The 26535-nt window shown below is 41.8% G+C and overlaps 3 protein-coding genes across 4 annotated transcripts; 2 read left to right on the forward strand and 1 right to left on the reverse strand.

Moving 5' to 3' along the window:
• Positions 1–3410: 3410 nt before the first annotated feature.
• On the forward strand, positions 3411–9379 carry Sox15 (Sox box protein 15). The gene is made up of 3 exons (XM_068291882.1): positions 3411–3595; positions 6970–7691; positions 7759–9379. Exons 1-3 carry the CDS (start codon positions 3411–3413, stop codon positions 9312–9314), a joined length of 2463 nt encoding a protein of 820 aa, XP_068147983.1. The 3' UTR covers positions 9315–9379.
• A 191-nt stretch (positions 9380–9570) lies between these two features.
• Positions 9571–12198, forward strand: VGAT (vesicular GABA transporter). Of its 2 annotated transcripts, none has more exons than XM_068291452.1 (3): positions 9571–9709; positions 9805–10332; positions 10411–12198. In XM_068291452.1, exons 2-3 carry the CDS (start codon positions 10010–10012, stop codon positions 11705–11707), a joined length of 1620 nt encoding a protein of 539 aa, XP_068147553.1. In that variant the 5' UTR covers positions 9571–9709; positions 9805–10009; the 3' UTR covers positions 11708–12198. The 2 variants fall into 2 exon arrangements, with proteins under 2 accessions (XP_068147553.1, XP_068147554.1); XM_068291453.1 differs by having other exon boundaries at positions 9577–9709; positions 10082–10332.
• Positions 12199–12215: 17 nt separating this feature from the next.
• Sdb (SAXO downstream of blistered) lies at positions 12216–25158 on the reverse strand. Its single transcript, XM_068291454.1, has 5 exons — positions 23132–25158; positions 22761–23027; positions 22638–22705; positions 22508–22569; positions 12216–22447 (listed from the first exon to the last, which is right to left on the reverse strand). Exons 1-5 carry the CDS (start codon positions 24656–24658, stop codon positions 12357–12359), a joined length of 12015 nt encoding a protein of 4004 aa, XP_068147555.1. The 5' UTR covers positions 24659–25158; the 3' UTR covers positions 12216–12356.
• Between the last annotated feature and the right edge of the window lie 1377 nt (positions 25159–26535).

Genomic DNA, 26535 nt, shown 5'->3' on the forward strand with positions numbered 1-26535 from the left:
ATATGTATACCTAAATATACATACATACATATATTCCAATACATATGTATGTGCCAACAACTCCATTTCCATCTCCAATGTGCGTACAAGTCTTCGCTCCCATTCGCTCGAATCCGACACACACAGAGCAGAGCAGAGCAGGTACAGCACAGGTAATACCTCGTTTACCTGGTCGGTTCATTAAAGCTAGTTAAGATGGCGGCATCCCGAATGCCATCTCGGATGCTGAGCCCCTGTTTATGCTTATTGGTCAACAGCATCTACATAGAAAGAGAGAGAGATGGGATGGAGATGTAGATGGCAAGGGAGAGGTAGGAGATGAGGGCACAACACTTTATGCATATGTATGCGTAGATGGCGGCTGCGGCTGCGTCGTTAAGTTATTCAAGTACATCACACCTGGGCCTTGGCTATACTGGGGGCTCTGCTGCTGCTGCTGCCTTCACGCTGGGCCGCTTCAACTGGAACTGAAACTGGCCCTGATGGGGGCCCCCACAACACACAACACAGCCACAGCGCAGGTCGTGCTTGGACCCAGACTGGTTTTTTTTTTTCTTTCTGTTTTCTTTTTTGTAAAATAAGCACAAAAAGCAAAAAAGAAAACTTAAATCTGTTGGAAACAAATGTATTCGGGTTCGCGGCGCCTCTCAGCCAAGGCAGCAGCCAATAGTCTGACTCTGGTATCTGGCAAATGGAGCAAATGGTGGCAGATGCTGCAGGCTGCAAGCCACACCCACTGTGACCGAAAAGATCCAAAATGGCTTTTATTACTGCGTTTTACGCTTGCTCAAATATGGCCGCACAAAGAGGCGCCAATTGGCCATGGTAAAAAAAAGCGCATTCATTTGTTAAACTTCAAATGGACTTTCCATTCCGCAAACTTAAATGTGTCTGAACCAAATTTGTCAAAGTCTAATCTCAAAGCAAGAAGCAAAGAGGCATGATACAGCTCTCCATAAAGGAAAAAGGATTATGCATAGGTTACTTACACTTAGCAACATAATGACTGGCTTCTCTGATACACCACGAACAGATCTAAGGAATATTAATTTTTGGGTTGTCTGATCAAAATAATTATAATTGTCGGCAGAATTCGGCAGATTTCGAAAATGGAACTTTGTTGGATTAAGAATTTATTAAAATTACCCAACCACTTGGAAGACTCAATAGTTGAGAGTATTAAGAGCTAAAAAAGTTAAAAAATATTCAAAATTTTGAAATATCATGGCGTTTTCAGACCCATCAGACTCTCCTAATGGAATCGTCTATGCCGTAAATGACTTTTACTATTTTATGACTAGAATATCAGAATAATATCTAGTTAGAAACACACTTTTTAAAGTTAATCATATTTATGTAAATCTTAAGTTGAAAATATAATAGGTTACAAAAAGGTTAACAATTTACACTATAAATTAAATTTAATAATCAACAAATTAACACTATAAAACAAAGAATTTTGAGCCGAACCTATACAAACAAAAAATATTACAAAACGATTCACGATATTAGTAAAGATTCTAAAATTTATAATAATATAAGGGTATATATTTAAAAATCAGCTAAATCATTCCATTTTTTTAATACTTTGATAATTCTACAATAACTTGAAAATATTTTTTAAAAATTTAACTTTCTAAGAAAGTATTTAAAGTGCTTTTACTTTCAGTTCTCACATTTCTTAAACTTAATTAACAGATTTTCAGTTAATTATAAATGCAAACGAGACTTACTTTCTAATTAGGAATATCACTCGCTAATTAATTAATCATTAGTGAAATTAACATAAATTTTATATTCTTTAATAAATTTAGATTCTTCGTTTTGAACTAGTTTATTATTTAAGCTTTTCGCCGATAGCTACAACCTGATAGACAGTTGCATATATAGGAATTATAAAAATTAAATAATTACTATTATTCTCAATAAAAATAAGGCAAAAATATATTTATTCATTAAGCTAAAACATATCAATTTTAAAAACATTCAAATTTGATAGATACATAGTTGATATTCTTTGTTAGGTAAATTTTATATTATGGACAACCCCCGAAATTTACCAAATTCCAAATAATTATTTAATAATTATTTTGTCTTTATTCCCAAACTAGTAAATTTTTAAAGGAGTTTATCATTTTTTGGTTCAGAAACTCTACAAAAATATACAGATAATATTCGTCTATGTACAGATTATGTAGAAGGACAAATATGTAAATAGAAACTTAATTAATTTGTTGAACTAAGATCAGTTAATTGATATTTGTAATTTGATTTGTCGCTGTCATGCGATGTAAATTTTAGGGACATTTGGTTTTAAAATATATTAAAGGTGAATTTAATGAAGTGTAATAAAAAACTAGTATACCTTTTGCTTTCTATTTAAACTGTTAATATAATACATTGATACACTATTGAAATTTCAATAGATTGGTTTCTAAAGTTTCACTAGAAACTCTATATTTAAGCCGACATTTGTTTATAACTGAAAGGACTTAAGTCACCTCCTATGATCGTAAAAGCTTGAAAATATTTGCAACATTACTTTCATGTTAGCATTTTAGTTCTCCCTAGGTCTTGAGAGATTTTCAACAGCTACCATCGCCAAATTTGGAGTCTAGATGAGTCCAAAGAAGCTTCATCTAGAGAGACTTCTAATAATTGTTATTCTTAGACATTGCCAAGATGACTTTATTGCCTTAAGCGATGGGGACAGAACGCAGAATTAGCACAAAATATTGAAAAATATAGATTAAGGAAAATGTCACCAAGCCGACACCGACACTGCCGCCACCATTGGCGGGACAACTCGACTGACTTGCCATGCCATTGTCTAATATCAGAGAAGAGGGTAAGGGCCAAAGAGGTAGGGTGGTACCCCATCTACAAGTACGACTTAAAAAGGCTGTCCTAAGCAGCGCGACCGAGCGTCACATGAATCACAATATGCTAAAGCGCCTGACACTCTCCAGATCAATGCGGCTCCTGAATGAAGCTTGTTAAAAAGGTAGGCAAAGTCAAAGGCAGGAGTTGCCTGCTACCTCCTGCTTGATATCTCTCCCCTCGTCCATCGGGTAGTCTACAGCTTCGAGCCGAAAACATCAGTTGCAATCGCAGGCAATGGCAAAGGCAAAAGGCACTACCACCACCAACAACAACCACCAGAGTTGTCGTTGTCGTAAACAAAGCGGACATTCAGTACTTGGACAACTGGACAGTGGACAGTGGACATTGGACATTGGGGGGCTGGAGGTAGAACGACAAGCCAGCAGTCGTAGCCGCAGCAGCAGACCAAGAGCTGGCCGCAATGTGGAATATGTGGCATTTTGCAAAGATGTTGACATTTTGCGCGCATAAAAATGCCAACTTACCGGCCACTGTATGTGTCCTATTTTAAAATCAAAATCAGGGCCATGGCTAAGCCAAAGCTAAAGCCAAGTCAAGCTGGAGCCAGCGTCGTGGATCGTGAGCGGAACCCTGAACTGCTTAGGATAAAGCAAGCCGAGTTTGATACCGAAACGAAGAGACCGCAAACAGCAACTGAGACCGAAACCGAGACCGGGACCGGGCCCAGTGACAGTTGGGACAGGCCAGGACGGTATAATTTTGTGTAGCATCGATCGATGCCGGGGCGAAGTATTTAGCGGCAGCCGGCAACCGAATATCAAAAACCCTCAATAAATTATCCAGACTTCAGCTTTTTGGCGGGGTTGCGGCTGCGGTTGCTTCTGCTGCTGCTGCGACTGACTGAAAATTTGCAACTTTGGCGGCGGCATCGGCATTGTTGGAGTTTTGTGAAGAAAGTCCAAGTTGTCGAAACTAGAGCGCCTAGTTGGGGCCACGGACAGGGCGAGAGAAGACCGAAAAACTAAACAATTAGGCCCAGTTCTTGTAGGTAGGCAAAAGACTCTCGAAGTCGCAGTCGCAGTCAAGAGAGACCAGAATTCAAGAATCGGCTGGCTGGATGGCTTGTCCCAGGGCACACACAATAGACCAAAAGTGTAGTGGGCAGCAATAAATTCAAACGGTAACAAATCGAACGCATGGCACGGCACAGCATTGCACGGTGGGGTTAATCGAGGGGAGCAAGGGAGCAGCACAGGCTGGCTTAGCAAAAGGTTTAGCCCATTTTGCGGGAGCTTTTGGGCAATATTTAAACTTGTCTTTTGCGGAACCTTGGGCCCTTGCATTGGCTGGTTGCTGTTGCTTCTTCTCTTGCCTGAATTCTTGGAAGGCGAATTACTTTGAAATGTGTCGATATGTCGCAGGTTTTAAAAGTTATGCATAAAGGGTAACAGAGGACCAGAGTTTGGTTCCAACTTGGTTCCATCTTCTGCTCCCGTCTGCTCCCGAGCTGCCAGTACTTTAGTTTCTTTCCAGCTTCTTTGCTTACTCCCTTTCGAGTCTCTGTGAGACTCTCCGACTCTCGTTGGGACGGTGGCTTGTCGGCGCTCTTTCTTTGATAATACAATAGCTGCACGCGCCCAATTTACATTTATGTCCACTGACATTAAGCAGCGCAACGATGCAAGGAGCCGAGCTTGGCCAAAACCCACAGCGAAAGAGAGGCCCAAGGCCCGAGACCTAAGAGCCCAGAGAACCCAGTTTTTAAGTTTTCTGTCTCTTCGGTGTCTGGCCGGGGCTTGAATGCAAAGTTCTTGGATATTTTATGCGTATCCCAGGCTGTGGCAAAAATTGTCAGCCGTGTGTATTTAGCAGCCCTTTTAAATATCATTATAAAGAAAACGATGGCGGTCATTTAAACGTTTTTCTGTTCACTGCTTGTTGTTGCAGTTGCTGTTGTTGTCTTTCCCCCATTTTTCTTCTTTTTACCGACGGCTGAACGTAATTTTTTACAGTAGCCCCAAATGAGAAGAACACTGATCATGAATGTGTTGAAACAAGAGAGATCACCGATGATCTGATTAAGAAATCGTATCTAAGACATTTAAAGTAAGTGGGAAGCGACCGATCAAGGATGTTGTAGGAAAGAATACATTTAGTCCAAAGTATTTAACCAAAACACTTAAGGCCAATATCTCACGATTTGGTTAACTAATTGCTCTCTTCCAAGTAAATCGTTTTGTTCTTTCGTTAAGCATGGGAATGCTTCAAATTTATTTTTTATATCCTTAAGACTTAGTTTTTTTTTGGGATTTCTGTCGACAATATTTCAAAAATGTTTTGCTTTTTTTTTTTTTTTTGAGAACGGGGTATGAATTTTTGACACATTTTGTTCAGTTTTTTGTATAACTTTTCTTTTCATTGATTTTTTTTTGCTTTTGCAGACATTCTATTCCACTTTTCATGGATCTGGTATACAGAGAATAAGACAAATGTAGATTGTCGGATTTTCAAAAGAATTTATGCCACATTTTTGTTAAATTGTGGGAACTTAATTGTTTTCAACTTAAACAATAGCCAAAAACCATATTCTATACGTTCTTATAGGTTTCTTTCAGTTCATTTTCATACCCTCTAGTACTTCGTACCTAGTAAAATCAACAACTACTGCGAAACTAACTCTACTAAATTTACAACGAGCAATCATCAAATACATCGCTCGAATTCTGCTTTCTCATTGTTCTCAGAAATACGATGGATCCAAACAATATTAGAACAACTTATTTTGTTTATGAGGTATTCACTTCAAACGTCTACGTCCCTATCATCATGTGACATTCTCTTTTAACTTTGATGTCATTAATTTTAAAATGTCTGCATATCTATCCCGAAAAAAAGTTCATAAAATCCCTCAAATTCCTTAAATTTTTTAACCTTTAGGTAGATTTTTAATTAAAATACGATGGTTTTGTTGCTTCATCCTCGTTAATCTAATCAACCTCTGCTGCTGTTGAGATTAAGCAAAACTAAATTTTCAATTAAAGCATATTCTAAATTCGTTTTTGTTATTCTTAGATAATATTTTAGATAAAAAAGAATCAAAATTTGAAATAAGAGAAAGAATTTTCTCAATCTTTTTTTTAAAGAAAATAAAAATCTTCTAATACAATTAATAAAATTCCCGATTTAGCTGCCAACTCTATGAAGTTCTTATTTTCACACAAATGTGAATTTTAAATTTAAAAATTCAAAAGTTTGAGTTGTTTAAATAAAATGAATGATTAAAAATGACATATAAATTATGTAAAGGTTAAAAAATTTGTTTGAAATCACTTTAAGACAGAAGTCCTCGTTAGATGAGTTGTCCATATGGCTCAGTCATAAGGCAACTGAACTATGAGGATCCTGGTTCAAATCCCTTGAGTTATATGTCTCAATTATAGATGTCTAGATGTCTGAATTCTAATAAAAAGAATAGTAATTATACTAACTATTTAACCAAAGTAAGGAGGAAGGAAGAAAGCAGTTACATTTTTTAATCTTCGGCCATTATTGATTACATTTTAGTGGCTTTTGAAAACTAAAACCCCAAATGTACTTGTATTTAGTAATTTCATAACAACTTATGAGCCTAAAACAAAAATAGTATCAACGATGTTGAAGATAATCTTTGGATACGCTTTTGTTTAAAATCATCAATTCCTCCAATAAGTTTCGTTTGCCATCCGTTTGTCAATCCGACAAACTAGAAAACTTGATCTCGATTAGGTAATAAAAAGCTTTAAAATCAAAATTCATACGACTCCTTCTCAGCGTTAAAAACATTTGAATAATTTTATGAAATCCTTTACAAGAGTATAAAAATCTCAGAAAAAAATGAATGCAAAAGCAAAAATATGGATCAATATCAATAGACAGTTGACTGCAGGACTACAAATTATAGTACAGATAAACTTTCAATAATTTTTGTCTTGAAGAAAGTTTTCACACATAAGTTATGTACATAAATGCAAATCCATCTGAGAATAGTTTTTTATGATGCTTAACAAGGAGTTGAACAACTAGACAGCATTTTTTGTCGTGGTTGTCGAGATAATCGCTAATCTATTATTCCATTTGTAATTTCAGTTCAAAAAAGTATCCGCATGTCTCCCGCACACCGGAATATAGTCACTCCACAGGCGGCAGTGACTATGCAGAGCATGGCGGTTATCTGGCCGATGGACGTTTATTGCATGAAAGCGCCAGCGATGGCATCTACCATGTGCGCCAGGGAAGTGAGCACTCTTCGCCTAGCCTCCATTCGCCAGCCATACAAAGCGCCACCTATGAAAATGAGCACTCCATGACCGAGACAGTTCTTGGAGTGCACAGTCACTCGCATTCGCCAATGTCACCCATGGTTTCCGTTGCTGGTGGAAGTGGTTACGTGGGCTCCAGTGGTGGTGCTGGTAGTGGCAACTCTTCGCTCATAAGCACAAATATCCCGTTGCTGGGTAGTGGGGGAAGTGCGGTGCTCAATAAGTTTCTTTCCCATCCGCATGCCGGCATGGTAAGTGTAGGCGCAAATGCTGGCAGTTTGGAGGATCCCATCGAGCCATCTGGCATCTGGAGCTATGACTACAAGGGCGATTTGTGTGCCCCGAACTGTGGCTACTTGGACCGGCATAAGGCTGTCATGGCACCGAGTGATTTAAAGTACAGGACAGCCGGTAGTCAGTCAAAAAGTGCCAAAGAGTCGCGCATTCGCCGGCCAATGAATGCGTTTATGGTGTGGGCCAAGATTGAACGAAAGAAACTGGCTGATGAGAATCCCGATCTACACAATGCGGATCTCAGCAAGATGTTGGGTAAATGACAAATAAAAATGCACACAAATTCAACCTTTTTTGACTTCTGACTATTGTTAATTTTCAGGAAAGAAATGGCGTTCATTGACGCCCCAAGATCGACGACCATATGTGGAAGAGGCGGAACGTCTGCGTGTCATACACATGACAGAGCATCCCAACTACAAGTACAGACCGAGACGACGAAAACAGTCAAAATTACGCACAATGCAACCAGGAGGAGGGTCAGGAGCAGGATCTGGTGGTGGTGGTGGCAGCAAAGAGCAAAGTGAGACGCCGCCAAGTGCAGTGGGCAAGTCAACACCAAAATTGTCGACTCCACCTCTGGGAACCTCGGTGAACTCTAACTATAATACACCCACCGATGAGAGCACCTGCAATTCGACACAACAGAATCCAAGCCAAGCCAGCGGTGGTGGTGTCCATTATGAGCAACCCCTGAAATCCACATACTCACCCAGCTCAGTGGATTGCTATAGCAATGCCGACAGTTCAGAGCAAATTGAGTCCCTGGCCCTGCTCAGCGAATCTTCTCCTACACCGACAGGTTCTGGGAATTATGACAACTCTCTATTATTGAAAAAATTAACGAAACCAACGCCAACAAGTCGCAGTGCCAAGGCACGCAATGAGAAACTTGCCAAGGCAGAGGATAAGGCCAAGATACAACCAGGAATGTATGCCTCATACCCACTAGCACCCACCTCGGTGGCAGTAGTAGCAGCTCGGGGAATGTATGTGACCTGCAATAATCGTGGATTACTTGACCATGGGCACTCTGTCAAGGGTACCTTCTATCCGCCCGTATCAGTGGCCAGTTCCGAGGACGAGGTCAACTCTTCCATGCGCCAGTCTGTGCTCCAACAACATTGCAACACAATGGTGTCCACTGCTTCTGCTCCCTCTGTATCCAGTGAGCTAAGTAGCTATACCACAACATTGGCTGACAATTGCGGCACTTTGCTGGGATCCAATGATTATCTATCGAATGCGAGTGCCTATGGCATGCAATATGAAGATTTTTTGCGTTATCAAAACAATGAACTAGACTACAAGGAGACGGCTGCACAGGGGAGTAGCTCCATTTCGCCTACCCAGAAGTGCCTTAAATATCCGGATACAAATCAAAACTACGATGATTATGAGGCGGAGGCATATAATAATGCGATGCTTCTATCAGCGACAGCTCCGCCAGCAACTGGAGGTTATTACTCACAATTATCGTACGCTCCGACAGGATTGGCCGCATTTCCTTTACAAATTGCAGTGCCCTTTCAACAGAGTCCAGCAGCAGCAGCAGCAGCCTATGGACAGACAATGCAAAGTGGTTACCTTCATTATGGTAATTATGGGGGCTACGATGGGATGTCCCAACAACATCAGCCGCAGCAGCAGCATCATCAGCAACAACAACAGCCACAGCCGCCTCCCCCGCCCATACAGACAGTCACTTCGATGCAGCAGCAACAACAGCAACAGCAGCAGACTCAATCACATCCGCTTCCACATCCACATCATCACTTTCCAGCAGCCAATGAGATGCTGTTTGAGCAACAGCAACGCAAGGATGATGAGATTAGCAATATATTGGCTGGCGTACGTAAGACCTGTTATAGCAATTAAACCGGAATGCAACACATACATACGAAACGAGAGTTTCGATCTATATAAAATTGTACAATGTTTAGATATTTTTTATCAGAATAAAGATTAATTGATAAGTAATCGAATGTGGATGGCATCTGTTTGTTGATAGTTCTTTTGTAAGGGTGCCAACAGTTGTTGGAGATACCCGATACACAGCATTCTGGGAGTCTGCGCAATGGTCAATGGGTCCACATCTACGCACCACATCACTGTGTAATCTGGTGTGTAAAACTTTTCTTTTCTCGTTCGTTAGTGTTGAAGGATTTTTCATGTTACATAAAAAATATTCTTTAAATTAATTTCTCATAGTATTTACTATAAGAAATTTGGTTTTTTCATATTTTCGGTCAGTTGAATGGGCAAAAGGATGTGTAAGTATTTATTAAGATAATCGCCCAATGAATCATATCGAAATTGAAAACAAAATTTTCTTATACATATGTATTTGTTTTATATTTTTCTTTAGATTATTATTTTTTTTATTAGTCTAAATCGAGTGAGAAAGCAAATTGAAATTGTGGATACAAAATCGATAAACTTCAACCCATATAAGAGTCAAGTCAAGCATCGAATTGCCGCAGCTGCCGCCGTCATCTTCACCCAATCCACCCACCTGCCACCCCCACCAGCATCTGTAATATTTATCCAGAGTGTTAGTTCAAGCCACAACCATGTCATTCATAGCCAAATTGAAAGCCACACCATTGCCTCCATTGAAGAACATACTCAATGTGGCCGTTCAGACGGCCAGACAGCATATTCCAGAGCGCAAGGATTACGAGCAGCCACCTGGTAGTAGTATCCAGCAGCCACATCAAAAGGCCATGGAACTGGGCAATGACGAACAACCACCCACAGAGATGAGCTCGAATCCGTTTAGAAATGCAGGAAATTGGTCAACCGAAGAGGATGGTGGAGGAGATTGTAAGACAGAATATCAGAGCACATCTTTCAATGAGTACGATGGGCGATACCAGCAAACCGATGGCTTCAGGTTAGTCTCCTTATTCAAACTTTTACTGTGGGTGGCCTTGCTTATGCCTTGTTTTATTTCGTTTCATTCGCTTTATAGGCAAGGCAGTATTGCTTCCGAAGGTAGCTCATTTGTTTGCGAGGGTGAAGGTGGCGGCGGCTCCAAAATTGACGAATTTCAAGCTGCCTGGAATGTTACAAATGCCATCCAGGGTATGTTCATTGTTTCACTGCCGTTTGCAGTCCTGCATGGTGGTTACTGGGCCATTGTGGCGATGGTTGGAATTGCACATATCTGTTGCTATACGGGCAAAGTGCTGGTGCAATGTCTTTACGAACCGGATCCTGCAACTGGCCAGATGGTGCGCGTCCGGGATAGCTATGTGGCCATAGCTAAGGTCTGCTTTGGCCCTAAATTGGGAGCGCGGGCAGTGAGTATTGCCCAGCTGATTGAGCTACTGATGACCTGTATATTGTATGTGGTGGTCTGCGGAGATTTACTAGCTGGCACCTATCCGGAGGGATCCTTTGATTCACGCTCATGGATGCTGTTCATAGGCATATTTTTACTTCCCATGGGCTTTCTGAAATCCCTTAAGATGGTATCCACACTGTCATTCTGGTGCACAATGTCGCACATAGTGATAAATGCTGTTATCTTGGGCTATTGTATTCTACAAATCGGTGACTGGGGATGGTCCAAGGTACGGTTTAGCATTGACATGGAAAACTTTCCCATATCATTAGGGGTGATTGTCTTCTCGTACACATCACAGATCTTTCTGCCCACCCTGGAGGGCAATATGATCGATCGATCCAAATTCAATTGGATGTTGGATTGGTCGCATATAGCTGCAGCTGTTTTCAAGGCTGGATTCGGGTACATCTGTTTTCTTACCTTCCAGAATGACACACAACAAGTGATTACCAATAATTTACACTCGCAAGGTTTTAAAGGCATGGTCAACTTCTTCCTTGTGATCAAGGCTATACTTAGCTACCCCTTGCCATACTATGCTGCCTGTGAGTTGCTCGAACGCAACTTCTTCCGAGGACCGCCAAAGACACGATTTCCTACCATTTGGAATCTTGATGGTGAACTAAAGGTTTGGGGTCTAGGCTTTCGGGTTGGTGTCATTGTGAGCACAATTTTAATGGCCATCTTTATACCCCACTTTTCCATACTGATGGGATTTATTGGTAGCTTCACGGGCACTATGTTGAGCTTTATTTGGCCCTGCTACTTTCACATTAAGATCAAGGGCCATCTGTTAGATCAGAAGGAAATAGCAAAAGACTACCTCATTATAGGGCTGGGTGTTCTCTTCGGTGTCATTGGCATTTACGATTCGGGCAATGCCCTAATTAATGCTTTCGAAATCGGTCTTCCATTTTAAACTAAATACTAAATAATGTATGTATGTATATGATGTAACTGTATCATATGGCAACAAATACACAAACACAAAGTCTTCCAAACTAGTATAATGCCAATAATGAATGCAGTTGCATCCGACAAGCAACAAAACGCAAACACAATAATAGTTTATAAGAATAATGCAACACAAGTCTTCCAAATAATTGCAAACTAAAAATGTCTTCCAAACAAATATAATATACAACTAGTTTAAGCAAATCGAAATATACATATATATATACTTATATATATACATATATGTATATGAAAGAGAAATATTTATGGTATTTATTATAATATTTAGAAAATTTAATTAAAAAAACGAACAGGAAAACAAAATCATAAACTGCGAAATGTAATAGATAGAACACATTGTTTGTTACCTATATATACCTTATATATCTTAAAACGACACTAGCATCTTTTGAAACTCTCAATAAAGACGTCATCTCCAGTTGATCCAAAAACAAACAAAAATCTAATTTTTTTATTATATTTAAAAAAATATATATACTTTCTTTATTTGTTAATGTTATGTTTTCGTATAAATTATATAAAGTATTGTCATGGAAATGGGATATGTGTTAGTGGAGGCAAAAGATATGTTTTCAGTTATGTTGGACTGCTATTTAATTTGAAGACTTGAAGAACTTATGATCTTGAGTACTTCTGGTATGTTGGAATGCACCTTGTTTGATCTTATGCACGGCACACGATGTGCTTGGGGCAGTGATGTATTCGCTTTTATAGAGACTGGAGCCGGTGAATTTATCGTTGCCCAAACTAATGGAAGATTGATTTCCACGTCGAGTGGTAGTTATACGCTCGGTATGCCCGTGAACGCTGTAGGAAGGGAAATCTACACTGCTGCTGGAGACATGATGATGATGAGTACTACGATTACGAGTTCCTCCTTGACCATGATGATGCGATGGAGTTGAAAAATCAATTCCACCGCCCGAGACATGACTTCTTGTAATAGTCGAACGTTCAGTATTGGATTTAGTATCGTTTCCGACACCGGAAATTATGCGGGACATGGATGAAGAAGTATTCTTAACGTTCTCCTTATGCACACTACAAGTACGACGTTCAGTTGAAAAGCTATCGGTTTCCCGATTCTGTCGATGGATGCTGCTGTAGCTCTGACGATCACCTGCATGAATCGTAGTACTTGCGGGCTGCTCATGAAGATTTAAAATACTCTTGCGATGCATTTTACCATTGGAGGACAGACTACTACTGTTTATCGCGTTCGACTCGGTTGATATGTTTTTGCGATGAAATACTGAGTTTGAGAAATCGGCTTCGGAAGATAGCTCACTCTTGCGATGATGGAAATGCTTAGATGAGCCGACTTGTGTTGTTGTGCTGCCTATTCCGATGTTACTTCCAGAAACTGTACGAGATGTGATCGTGTTGTTAGCCAAATTATTGTTTGATTGATTTTCGGAAATAATACGTTGAGACGAAGAGTCAGTGATGTTGCTGGTGCCTGTTCTTCCGGTTGACACACGATTTGTCGAACCATTGGTCACATTGTTAGTGCTAGTATGAAGAGCTCTAGTTGACGATTCCGATCCTCTTATTTGTTCTGTATTGACTGCAGTATTTTCAATAATGTTGTGAGTTTTTTGCATGGATGTTGTTTCTTTGTGAACACTTTGATTCTTTTCAATATTTGTAGTTGTTGTGTTCTTCGCCACATTTTCGATAACATTTATCTTTGCTGGTCTTCGTACATATTCCGTCTCGGGCTCTTTCTTGTGGCGACCTCCTACTACCGTAGTTACCTTCTTAGTTGAAACTACAATTAGACCATCAACGGGATTCTGGCTGTTTGAGTCGACTTGTTTGATCGCATCCTTTCCAGAGACATAGTTCATTTGGTTCGTTGTCTTTAGAATTGTGGTATCACTTCCCAAAGTGATTGATGAACTATTATGTTTATATTTTTGGGTACGTTGAATTTTATCAACTGCAGTCGAAGATTTATAATCTTCTTTTCTGGTCACTGTCATAGAGCCTTCTAGTTTTAAGTTATCCACAGGGCGTTTTGGTGTTTCTCTTCGGGTTGCTTCACGCAACACAGTGCTATCTGTTTCCGTCTTATCAGTAGTCCTATAAAACTCTCCCTCCGGCTTTAAATTATCTTTCGGTTTCTTCTGTACTGGGCGCTCAGCAGGCTTGTATGATGTTTTATCAGGCTTAAAGAATTCCCCCTCGACCTTAAGATTATCGATCGGTTTCACCTGGTCAGGTCTCTTAACATGGTGATACTCTTCCTTTTGAGTGAAAGTCATTTCTCCTTCGGTTTTTAAGTTATCTTTTCGAATAACAGTTTTCACCCTGTCACCCGGCTTAAACTTCGCTTTTTCTGGAATAGACATCTGTCCCTCTGGTTTTAAATTATCTTGAGGTTTCTTTTGCGTTGGTCTTTCTCCTGGCTTGTAGCTTGTTTTCTCAGGTGTGTAGAACTCACCTTCAACTTTTAAGTTATCTTTGTGTTTCACAACAGTCACTCGCTCACCAGGCTGATACGTTGGTTTTTCAATAGTGCAAAACGAACCTTCTGGTTTTAGATTATCACTTGGTTTCACTTGCTGAGGTCTCTTTACATACTGATACTCTTCTTTGACAGTAAATGTCATTTCACCTTCAGTGTGAAGGTTATCCTGCCTGATAATTTTCTCTGTTTTTTCTGCAGGTTTGTAAACTGGCTTTTTGGGGGTCACAAATTGGCCTTCTGGTCTAAGATTGTCAACTGGTTTCTTTTGAGCAGGTCTTTCAGCAGGCCTAAATCCAGGTTTCTCTGGAGCGTAAAATTCTCCTTCGGGACGCAGATTATCCTCTGGTCTCACTTGAGATGGTCTCTCCCCTGGCTTGTATTTGGGTTTCTCTGGGCTGTAGAACTCACCCTCTGGCCTCAAGTTATCCGTTGGCTTCACTTGTTCAGGACGTACTACATATTGGTAATCTTCTCTTTCAATGAAAGTCATTTCACCTTCAGTGCGAAGGTTATCCTTTCTGATTACTCTTTCGGGTTTTTCAGCTGGTTTAAAAACTTGTTTCTCAGGAGTGACAAATTCTCCTTCAGGCTTAAGATTGTCTACTGGTTTCTTTTGAACAGGTCTTTCAGCTGGCCTAAATCCTGGTTTTTCCGGAGTGTAGAATTCGCCTTCGGGACGCAGATTATCCTCTGGTCTCACTTGAGAAGGCCTCTCCCCTGGCTTGTATTTGGGTTTCTCTGGGCTGTAGAACTCACCCTCTGGCCTCAAATTATCTGCAGGCTTCTTCTGTACAGGACGCTCAGCAGGTTTGAAACCGGGTTTTTCTGGAGTGTAAAATTCTCCTTCGGGATGCAGATTGTCCTCTGGTCTCACTTGAGATGGCCTCTCCCCTGGCTTGTATTTGGGTTTCTCTGGGCTGTAGAATTCACCCTCTGGCCTCAAATTATCTTCTGGCTTCTTCTGCACAGGACGCTCAGCAGGCCTAAATCCACTTTTTTCTGGAGTGTAGAATTCTCCTTCGGGACGCAGATTGTCCTCTGGTCTCACTTGAGATGGCCTCTCCCCCGGCTTGTATTTGGGTTTCTCTGGGCTGTAGAACTCACCCTCTGGCCTCAAATTATCTTCTGGCTTCTTCTGTACAGGACGCTCAGCAGGCCTAAATCCAGGTTTTTCTGGAGCGTAAAATTCTCCTTCAGGACGCAGATTATCCTCTGGTCTCACTTGAGATGGTCTTTCTCCTGGCTTGTATTTCGGTTTCTCTGGGCTGTAGAACTCACCCTCTGGCCTCAAGTTATCCGTTGGCTTCACTTGTTCAGGACGTACTACATATTGGTATTCTTCTCTTTCAATGAAAGTCATTTCACCTTCAGTGCGAAGGTTATCCTGCCTGATTACTCTTTCGGTTTTTTCTGCTGGTTTGAAAACGTGTTTTTCGGGACTAACAAATTCTCCTTCAGGCTTAAGATTGTCCACTGGTTTCTTTTGAACAGGTCTTTCAGCTGGCCTAAATCCAGGTTTCTCTGGAGTGTAGAATTCTCCCTCTGGTCTGAGATTATCCTCTGGTCTCACTTGAGATGGCCTCTCCCCTGGCTTGTATTTGGGTTTTTCCGGGCTGTAGAATTCGCCCTCGGGTCTCAAATTATCTTCTGGTTTCTTCTGTACAGGACGCTCAGCAGGTTTGAAACCAGGTTTCTCTGGAGCGTAAAATTCTCCTTCAGGACGCAGATTATCCTCTGGTCTCACTTGAGATGGCCTCTCCCCTGGCTTGTATTTGGGTTTCTCTGGGCTGTAGAATTCGCCCTCTGGTCTCAAATTATCTTCTGGCTTCTTCTGTACAGGACGCTCAGCAGGTTTAAAACCAGGTTTCTCTGGAGCGTAAAATTCTCCTTCGGGACGCAGATTGTCCTCTGGTCTCACTTGAGATGGCCTCTCCCCTGGCTTGTATTTGGGTTTCTCAGGGCTGTAGAATTCGCCCTCGGGTCTCAAATTATCTTCTGGCTTCTTCTGTACAGGACGCTCAGCAGGCCTAAATCCAGGTTTCTCTGGAGCGTAAAACTCTCCTTCTGGACGCAGATTATCCTCTGGTCTCACTTGAGATGGTCTTTCTCCTGGCTTGTATTTCGGTTTCTCTGGACTGTAGAACTCACCCTCTGGCCTCAAGTTATCCGTTGGCTTCACTTGTTCAGGACGCACCACATATTGGTATTCTTCTCTTTCAATGAAAGTCATTTCACCTTCAGTGCGAAGGTTATCCTGCCTGATAATTTTCTCAGTTTTTTCTGCTGGTTTGAAAATTTGTTTTTCGGGAGTAATAAATTCTCCTTCAGGCTTAAGATTGTCCACTGGTTTTTTTTGAACAGGTCTTTCAGCTGGCCTAAATCCAGGTTTCTCTGGAGTGTAGAATTCTCCCTCTGGTCTGAGATTATCCTCTGGTCTCACTTGAGATGGCCTCTCCCCTGGCTTGTATTTGGGTTTTTCCGGGCTGTAAAATTCGCCCTCGGGTCTCAAATTATCTTCTGGCTTCTTCTGTACAGGACGCTCAGCAGGTTTAAAACCAGGTTTCTCTGGAGTGTAAAATTCTCCTTCGGGACGCAGATTGTCCTCTGGTCTCACTTGAGATGGCCTCTCCCCCGGCTTGTATTTGGGTTTCTCTGGGCTGTAGAATTCGCCCTCGGGTCTCAAATTATCTTCTGGCTTCTTCTGTACAGGACGCTCGGCAGGTTTGAAACCAGGTTTCTCTGGAGCGTAAAATTCTCCTTCGGGACGCAGATTATCCTCTGGTCTCACTTGAGATGGTCTTTCTCCTGGCTTGTATTTCGGTTTCTCTGGGCTGTAGAACTCACCCTCTGGCCTCAAGTTATCCGTTGGCTTCACTTGTTCAGGACGCACCACATATTGGTATTCTTCTCTTTCAATGAAAGTCATTTCACCTTCAGTGCGAAGGTTATCCTGCCTGATAATTTTCTCAGTTTTTTCTGCTGGTTTGAAAATTTGTTTTTCGGGAGTAATAAATTCTCCTTCAGGCTTAAGATTGTCCACTGGTTTTTTTTGAACAGGTCTTTCAGCTGGCCTAAAGCCAGGTTTCTCTGGAGTGTAGAATTCTCCCTCTGGTCTGAGATTATCCTCTGGTCTCACTTGAGATGGCCTCTCCCCTGGCTTGTATTTGGGTTTTTCCGGGCTGTAAAATTCGCCCTCGGGTCTCAAATTATCTTCTGGCTTCTTTTGTACAGGACGCTCAGCAGGTTTAAAACCAGGTTTTTCTGGTGTGTAAAATTCTCCTTCGGGACGCAGATTGTCCTCTGGTCTCACTTGAGATGGCCTCTCCCCCGGCTTGTATTTGGGTTTCTCTGGGCTGTAGAATTCGCCCTCGGGTCTCAAATTATCTTCTGGCTTCTTCTGTACAGGACGCTCGGCAGGTTTGAAACCAGGTTTCTCTGGAGCGTAAAATTCTCCTTCGGGACGCAGATTATCCTCTGGTCTCACTTGAGATGGTCTTTCTCCTGGCTTGTATTTCGGTTTCTCTGGGCTGTAGAACTCACCCTCTGGCCTCAAGTTATCCGTTGGCTTCACTTGTTCAGGACGCACTACATATTGGTATTCTTCTCTTTCAATGAAAGTCATTTCACCTTCAGTGCGAAGGTTATCCTGCCTGATAATTTTCTCAGTTTTTTCTGCTGGTTTGAAAACTTGTTTTTCGGGAGTAACAAATTCTCCTTCAGGCTTAAGATTGTCCACTGGTTTCTTTTGAACAGGTCTTTCAGCTGGCCTAAATCCAGGTTTTTCTGGAGTGTAGAATTCTCCTTCAGGACGCAGATTATCCTCTGGTCTCACTTGAGAAGGCCTTTCCCCTGGCTTGTATTTGGGTTTCTCTGGGCTGTAGAACTCACCCTCTGGCCTCAAATTATCTTCAGGCTTCTTCTGTACAGGACGCTCAGCAGGCCTAAATCCAGGTTTCTCTGGAGCGTAAAATTCTCCTTCAGGACGCAGATTATCCTCTGGTCTCACTTGAGATGGTCTTTCTCCTGGCTTGTATTTCGGTTTCTCTGGGCTGTAGAACTCACCCTCTGGCCTCAAATTATCTTCTGGCTTCTTCTGTACAGGACGCTCAGCAGGTTTGAAACCGGGTTTTTCTGGAGTGTAAAATTCTCCTTCGGGACGCAGATTGTCCTCTGGTCTCACTTGAGATGGCCTCTCCCCCGGCTTGTATTTGGGTTTCTCTGGGCTGTAGAACTCACCCTCTGGCCTCAAATTATCGTCAGGTTTCTTCTGTACAGGACGCTCAGCAGGCCTAAATCCAGGTTTCTCTGGAGCGTAAAATTCTCCTTCAGGACGCAGATTATCCTCTGGTCTCACTTGAGATGGTCTTTCTCCTGGCTTGTATTTCGGTTTCTCTGGGCTGTAGAACTCACCCTCTGGCCTCAAATTATCTTCTGGCTTCTTCTGTACAGGCCGCTCAGCAGGTTTAAAACCGGGTTTTTCTGGAGTGTAAAATTCTCCTTCGGGACGCAGATTGTCCTCTGGTCTCACTTGAGATGGCCTCTCCCCTGGCTTGTATTTGGGTTTCTCTGGGCTGTAGAACTCACCCTCTGGCCTCAAGTTATCCGTTGGCTTCACCTGTTCAGGACGCACTACATATTGGTATTCTTCTCTTTCAATGAAAGTCATTTCACCTTCAGTGCGAAGGTTATCCTGCCTAATAATTTTCTCAGTTTTTTCTGCTGGTTTGAAAACTTGTTTTTCGGGAGTAACAAATTCTCCTTCAGGCTTAAGATTGTCCACTGGTTTCTTTTGAACAGGTCTTTCAGCTGGCCTAAATCCAGGTTTTTCTGGAGTGTAGAATTCTCCTTCAGGACGCAAATTATCCTCTGGTCTCACTTGAGAAGGCCTCTCCCCTGGCTTGTATTTGGGTTTCTCTGGGCTGTAGAACTCACCCTCTGGCCTCAAATTATCTTCTGGCTTCTTCTGTACAGGACGCTCAGCAGGCCTAAATCCAGGTTTCTCTGGAGCGTAAAATTCTCCTTCCGGACGCAGATTATCCTCTGGTCTCACTTGAGATGGTCTTTCTCCTGGCTTGTATTTCGGTTTTTCTGGGCTGTAGAACTCACCCTCTGGCCTCAAGTTATCCGTTGGCTTCACTTGTTCAGGACGCACTACATATTGGTATTCTTCTCTTTCAATGAAAGTCATTTCACCTTCAGTGCGAAGGTTATCCTGCCTGATTACTCTTTCGGTTTTTTCTGCTGGTTTGAAAACGTGTTTTTCGGGAGTAACAAATTCTCCTTCAGGCTTAAGATTGTCCACTGGTTTCTTTTGAACAGGTCTTTCAGCTGGCCTAAATCCAGGTTTTTCTGGAGTGTAGAATTCTCCTTCAGGACGCAGATTATCCTCTGGTCTCACTTGAGAAGGCCTCTCCCCTGGCTTGTATTTGGGTTTCTCTGGGCTGTAGAACTCACCCTCTGGCCTCAAATTATCTTCTGGCTTCTTCTGTACAGGACGCTCAGCAGGTTTGAAACCAGGTTTTTCTGGAGTGTAAAATTCTCCTTCAGGACGCAGATTATCCTCTGGTCTCACTTGAGATGGCCTCTCCCCTGGCTTGTATTTGGGTTTCTCTGGGCTGTAGAATTCGCCCTCGGGTCTCAAATTATCTTCTGGCTTCTTCTGTACAGGACGCTCAGCAGGCCTAAATCCAGGTTTCTCTGGAGCGTAAAATTCTCCTTCAGGACGCAGATTATCCTCTGGTCTCACTTGAGATGGTCTTTCTCCTGGCTTGTATTTCGGTTTCTCTGGGCTGTAGAACTCACCCTCTGGCCTCAAGTTATCCGTTGGCTTCACTTGTTCAGGACGCACTACATATTGGTATTCTTCTCTTTCAATGAAAGTCATTTCACCTTCAGTGCGAAGGTTATCCTGCCTGATAATTTTCTCAGTTTTTTCTGCTGGTTTGAAAACTTGTTTTTCGGGAGTAACAAATTCTCCTTCAGGCTTAAGATTGTCCACTGGTTTCTTTTGAACAGGTCTTTCAGCTGGCCTAAATCCAGGTTTTTCTGAAGTGTAGAATTCTCCTTCAGGACGCAGATTGTCCTCTGGTCTCACTTGAGATGGCCTCTCCCCTGGCTTGTATTTGGGTTTCTCTGGGCTGTAGAACTCACCCTCTGGCCTCAAATTATCTTCTGGCTTCTTCTGTACAGGACGCTCAGCAGGCCTAAATCCAGGTTTCTCTGGAGCGTAAAATTCTCCTTCAGGACGCAGATTATCCTCTGGTCTCACTTGAGATGGTCTTTCTCCTGGCATGTATTTCGTTTTCTCTGGGCTGTAGAACTCACCCTCTGGCCTCAAGTTATCCGATGGCTTCACTTGTTCAGGACGCACTACATATTGGTATTCTTCTCTTTCAATGAAAGTCATTTCACCTTCAGTGCGAAGGTTATCCTGCCTGATAATTTTCTCAGTTTTTTCTGCTGGTTTAAAAACTTGTTTTTCGGGAGTAACAAATTCTCCTTCAGGCTTAAGATTGTCCACTAGTTTCTTTTGAACAGGTCTTTCAGCTGGCCTAAATCCAGGTTTTTCTGGAGTGTAGAATTCTCCTTCAGGACGCAGATTATCCTCTGGTCTCACTTGAGAAGGCCTCTCCCCTGGCTTGTATTTGGGTTTCTCTGGGCTGTAGAACTCACCCTCTGGCCTCAAATTATCTTCTGGCTTCTTCTGTACAGGACGCTCAGCAGGTTTGAAACCAGGTTTTTCTGGAGTGTAAAATTCTCCTTCAGGACGCAGATTATCCTCTGGTCTCACTTGAGAAGGCCTCTCCCCTGGCTTGTATTTGGGTTTCTCTGGGCTGTAGAACTCACCCTCTGGCCTCAAATTATCTTCTGGCTTCTTTTGTACAGGACGTTCGGCAGGTCGAAAGCCTGGTTTGTCTGGAGTATAGAATTCCCCTTCGGGTCGCAGATTATCTTCATGTCTAACTTGGGAAGGTCTTTCACCGGGTTTATACTTCGGTTTCTCTGGACTGTAGAATTCACCCTCTGGCCTCAAGTTATCCGTTGGCTTTTTTTGCTCAGGACGCACAACGTATTGGTATTCTTCTCTTTCAATGAAAGTCATTTCACCTTCAGTGCGAAGGTTATCCTTTCTGATTACTCTTTCGGTTTTTTCTGCTGGTTTGAAAACTTGTTTTTCGGGAGTAACAAATTCTCCTTCAGGCTTAAGATTGTCCACTGGTTTCTTTTGTACAGGCCTTTCAGCTGGCCTAAATCCTGGTTTTTCTGGAGTGTAGAATTCTCCTTCAGGACGCAGATTATCCTCTGGTCTAACTTGAGATGGTCTTTCGCCTGGCTTGTATTTGGGTTTCTCTGGGTTGTAGAATTCGCCCTCGGGCCTTAAATTATCTTCTGGCTTCTTTTGTACAGGACGATCGGCAGGTCGAAAGCCTGGTTTGTCCGGAGTGTAGAACTCCCCTTCGGGTCGCAGATTATCTTCATGTCTGACTTGGGAGGGTCTTTCACCTGGTTTATACTTCGGTTTCTCAGGGCTGTAGAATTCACCTTCTGGCCTCAAATTATCCGATGGTCTTACTTGCTCGGGACGCACGACATAGTGGTATTCTTCACGTTCTGTAAATGTCATTTCGCCCTCTGATCGCAAATTGTCACTGCGAACTATTTTTGTGGGCTTTTCCCCTGCTCTGTAAGTTGGCTTCTCTGGTGTCATAAATTCGCCTTCTGGTCTGAGGTTGTCAATGGGTATTTTTTGAGATGGTCGCTCGGCAGGTGTGTATCCAGGTTTTTCGGGTGTGTAAAATTCTCCTTCGGGTTTCAAGTTATCTTGATGACGAACTTCAGTTGGACGGTCTCCCGGCTGATATTTTGGTTTTTCTGGACTATAAAAGTCTCCTTCCTGTTTTAGATTATCCTTGGGCTTCACATAACCAGGACGTGTAGTGAATTGGTATTCTTCCTTTTCAACAAATGTCATTTCTCCTTCTGTACGTAAGTTGTCAGCATGTATAATTTTCTCCCGCCTCTCAGATGGTTTATACGGTTCTTTTTCTGGTACTACGAATTCTCCTTCTGGTTTTAAATTATCTTCCGGCTTTTTGATGACAATATAGTCCACTAGAATCTCTTCGTTTGTCGGAATGTTTTTGTCTTTTTTCGAATCTTTCTTTGACCAAGTGTTAGTGCGAATTCTTGTGTATGTTTCGTCAATTGTATCTATTGGATAAAAGTAGGTTGTATTATTTAAAAATCAAAAATTGAAAAATGAAGACATACCATCTGTTTCCACAATGACTTTTTCTGTGTTTTTCGTTGTGCTGGTGGAGCAATGATGACGTCTGGAATGAAAATTTTAAACAAGTCTTGAAAATTGGTAATTTATTAGAAGGCTTATATGTGTACATACCCGCAAGTGCAGATTTCACAGATACACCTTTCACTATGTGTCGATGTCTTATTTTTGGCGACTCCACGCTATTAAAAGATAACATTATAAATCGTTTCAAATCATGTATATGTATGTACTTACGTTTCTTGAATCGTCTAAGCGTTGCTTATCAGTTCGCACATAATCGATCTCATCATAAATATTTTCAGTAATATTTTTGTGTTTCGATGTCTCGTTTAGATTCAGTGTTATATTCTCATTATTTTCGGAAATTGATGTATTCTTCTCAATTTCCACAAATTCATCCACATATATCGTTTTTTTGGGAGTCTCGACAATTTTTTCAATAACATCCGTGTGCACCTTTTCGTCTAGGACACGCCAATCATTAATGCTAGCATCGAAAATCTATAAAAATTAAATTGAATTAATTTTTAGTATGCTTCGTTCGGGGTCCACACGCATGACTTGACTGGCATGCCAGAAGAACAAGAACATATGTATGTACATACCTTAGTCACCTCCGTGGTAGTTGTTATGTTTGCCACATCGGTATTATCTTTCTCGATTTCACGAGCAATGTCATTGGGCACAAAAGCTTTCGTATCAGTGAACGATTTTTCATCCACTACAGTCCATTTGCCAAGCTTTGTGTCGTACACCTTTGTTGTATATGTTGTTGTTGTTGTATTTATGACATCATCTACTATTTCGGGATAGCCCAAATCATGGGTACTATCACAAGTCCGTTCATCCACCACACGCCATCTATTGTTGCGTTTGTCGTATATCTTCTTCTTATATGTGACCTTATAGCTACCATCCGACTCCTTGCTGACGTAGCGTTCAAAGGTCGGTTGCTTTTTATTTGCATTTTGGGTGGAGCCATCGCTTAACTCGCTCCAAGTTTTCGTTTTAACATCGTAAACTTCCTTCTTGGAGCTAGATTTTAGTTGTTTAGTGCTACTGCTGCTTGTATGAGTTGTGCTTTCGGTGGCCTCCTGATTGGTCTTGGAGTTCTTTGCCAAGGAAGTTAGCGATGATGATGATGATTTTTTATCACTACGAACAGCTGTTTGTGACGTTGCCTTTGTTGTGTCCGACGACCCAGACAGAGTGGCAACCGGTTGTCTTTCGCGCGACGACGACGTCACAGTTGTTGCTGCCTGTTCAGCTGTTCTTGTTGTTGTCGATGTTGAGGTTGATGACGCACCATTGACACCCACAGTAGAAATTTCTGTCTTTGGCACGCTTCGAGATTCTCTCAAATTAATAACGCCGCTGCTGGCGTTGACGTCGCTGCTGGTGATATTTATGTCTGTATTTGTGTTGGAGTCAAAGTCGAAGCCAACCTGTTTGCTGCTCGATGATGTCATACCGGTAATAGCAGCAGCAGCGTTGGTGGCGGTGGAGACTCTCTCGCTTGCAATGAGCGTTTCGTTGGCACTCCGACTAGAACTGGTTGTGGACTCAAAGTAACTGGTGGTGCTTGATGCCTGTTGCTCCCGCTGTTGCGATGAGGAGGTGGATTGAAAAGATTTTGACATATTTCCACTGCTGGACAAACCACCACCAGTGATCTCTACCACTTCGATGGGTACCGAGAATACAGGTTCCTTTTTTTCACTTTCAAGCAAATCAACGGACGATATAATTTTCTCATTTGAGTAATCTCGGGAGATCTTTGAGCTGCTGCTGCTGCTATACTGAGATTGCGCTGTGTAGGATTGTGATTGTGTGGAGGAGGATGATTTGGCAGCCTTAGAGCTATAGCTACTAATGCCAGCCGCTGCCTGTGAAGTTGATGGCAGAGATGTGATCCCACCGCCATACGACACCGATTCATGCTCCATTGAGGTGGAGCTCGTGTTTGTTGTCAGAGTGGCCTGAGCATCGGGTCCCAGTTTTTTGGTTAATTTGGTAGCCGAGGCCGTTGACGATGTTGTTGTGGTTGATGTTGCTGGCGGCAGTTGATGTTGCTGCTGCTGTTGCTGTTGCTGTTGAGACACTTGTTTCTTTTTATTGCTTTTTGATACCATTTTGTTGGCGTTGCTTTTGACACAGATGAGGTAATCACTGACACTGACTCTCTGCACCTGAGATAACTTTTGCTATTTTAATGGCTTGATTGAACAAATTTTCAAATATTTGTCGTTTCGTTTACTGTTATTAATCACAATTATGGCTTAGCACTTAAAATGTTGAAGTTGTTGATGTTGGAAGGTTTCTTTTACTGGCGATTAGGATTATTAGACGTAATAATTTTCACCGCGGAATGTCGAAATACTTATTTTTAAATTATTATTATGTGTATATAGGTATATATGTATGAATGAATAGGCACACAGGCACCGGCGACGGCGACACTCGAACGTGTATGAGTGTTGGGAAAAAAAAAGCTTAGCACGCACACACACACACACAGATGAATTCCGAGACAGAGATACTTTTTGTGTTTAGATGCTATGTGGCAGATTTCGAATGTATTCGAATGTTCGGATGTTCGGAGCACTTTTTAAGATCAGCAACCGTCGCGAAGCACAACTCAAACCGTACTGATCATTCGTTGCGGTTGTCTGGAACCACTTTTTGACTATCTCTGCCCGATGGCAGCTGCGTCAGCGCCAGTCGAGCGTTCGCTTTGAGCTTTATGGCTAATGGGTGCGAGCGAGAGACACGAATCAGTCTAAGCAAAAAGGCTAAAAACAAAAAACCAAAATAAAAGAAAAATAATAATAATAAAAAAAATACAAACCAGGCCTGGACTGAACTGGCGTAGGCAGAAGAGTATCCGACGGATGCGTAGGCCGGTTGCTTGCTTGGCTTGGCATGGTTGCTTGCCACGCAATCCGGAGTTGAGTTGAGTTCAATAAGCCAATGTAAAATAAAAAAAACTTGGCACTTTTGTGAAAGTGGCAAACAAAAGTAACAGATGCATGATGAGTGCCAAAGAGCGGCATCTCTCGATCGATCCGTCACCAAAATTGGCCCGTCTTCTATGACTACTACCGACTATTTATGTATGTCTAGCGGATGCACAATTAAAATATTAATAATAACTGTCACTGATTAGTCAGCAACATGTTCTCCGGCGCTACGTGGGCGCCCCTTCTAGACTCCATCTCGGGTAAAAAAAGAAAACAAAACGATATATGTACATATGTATGTACATATATAAATGTTTGAATGTATTTTTGCAGTCGGTTTTGTTGAATTTTATTGACTAATTGATTTATGCCGGCCTTTCTGAGTGGGTGTAGATGATATGTATAATTCAAGTGGATGTATCCAAATTAGGATAAACTTACAGTTGAAAACTGCATCATAAAATCGTCTCAGAACCTCAGACTGACTGGACTTGTGAGAGGTTGAGGTCTAAATAATATGACCTCCAAAATTAGAAGCAAATCTTTTGTGGAAGCCATCAAAAGTCAAGCTAAACTCAATTGTTGTTTAATTCAAAACTGACGTCATACATACTAGACGACTAAACAAAAACTCATTTTCATGCCCAAGCCACAAGCAATCAAAACTTGTTTGCCTGGGTACAGCAAATACGAATGCAAAAATTAAAATGGAAAATATATAAACTGGCGCACAGTGGAACCTGCTTAAAAATTCAAAACATGCGCTCAAAAGACCTCTAGAGCATATGGGCTTGTCGTTGGTAATTGAAACAAAATAAAAGTATACAACTGAAAACATGATGCAGCCATTTGTTGCAAATACCCAAATTGGGTGCCGACCAGTGCTTAATTACCAGGGCACATGGGAAACTGGAACACTGTGCCTCACTGTGAGATAGAAATGATGACATACCCAAATACACAAACACACTGGCCAGCCATCTCACATCTTTTCCTTGGAATTGAAATTGAGTGTGCGGCTTCTGAGAGTGTGCTGGAAATTTATGCGA

This window comes from Drosophila tropicalis, unplaced genomic scaffold (genome assembly GCF_018151085.1).
Source record: "Drosophila tropicalis isolate 14030-0801.00 unplaced genomic scaffold, ASM1815108v1 contig_593, whole genome shotgun sequence".
Taxonomy (NCBI): Eukaryota; Metazoa; Arthropoda; class Insecta; order Diptera; family Drosophilidae; genus Drosophila; species Drosophila tropicalis.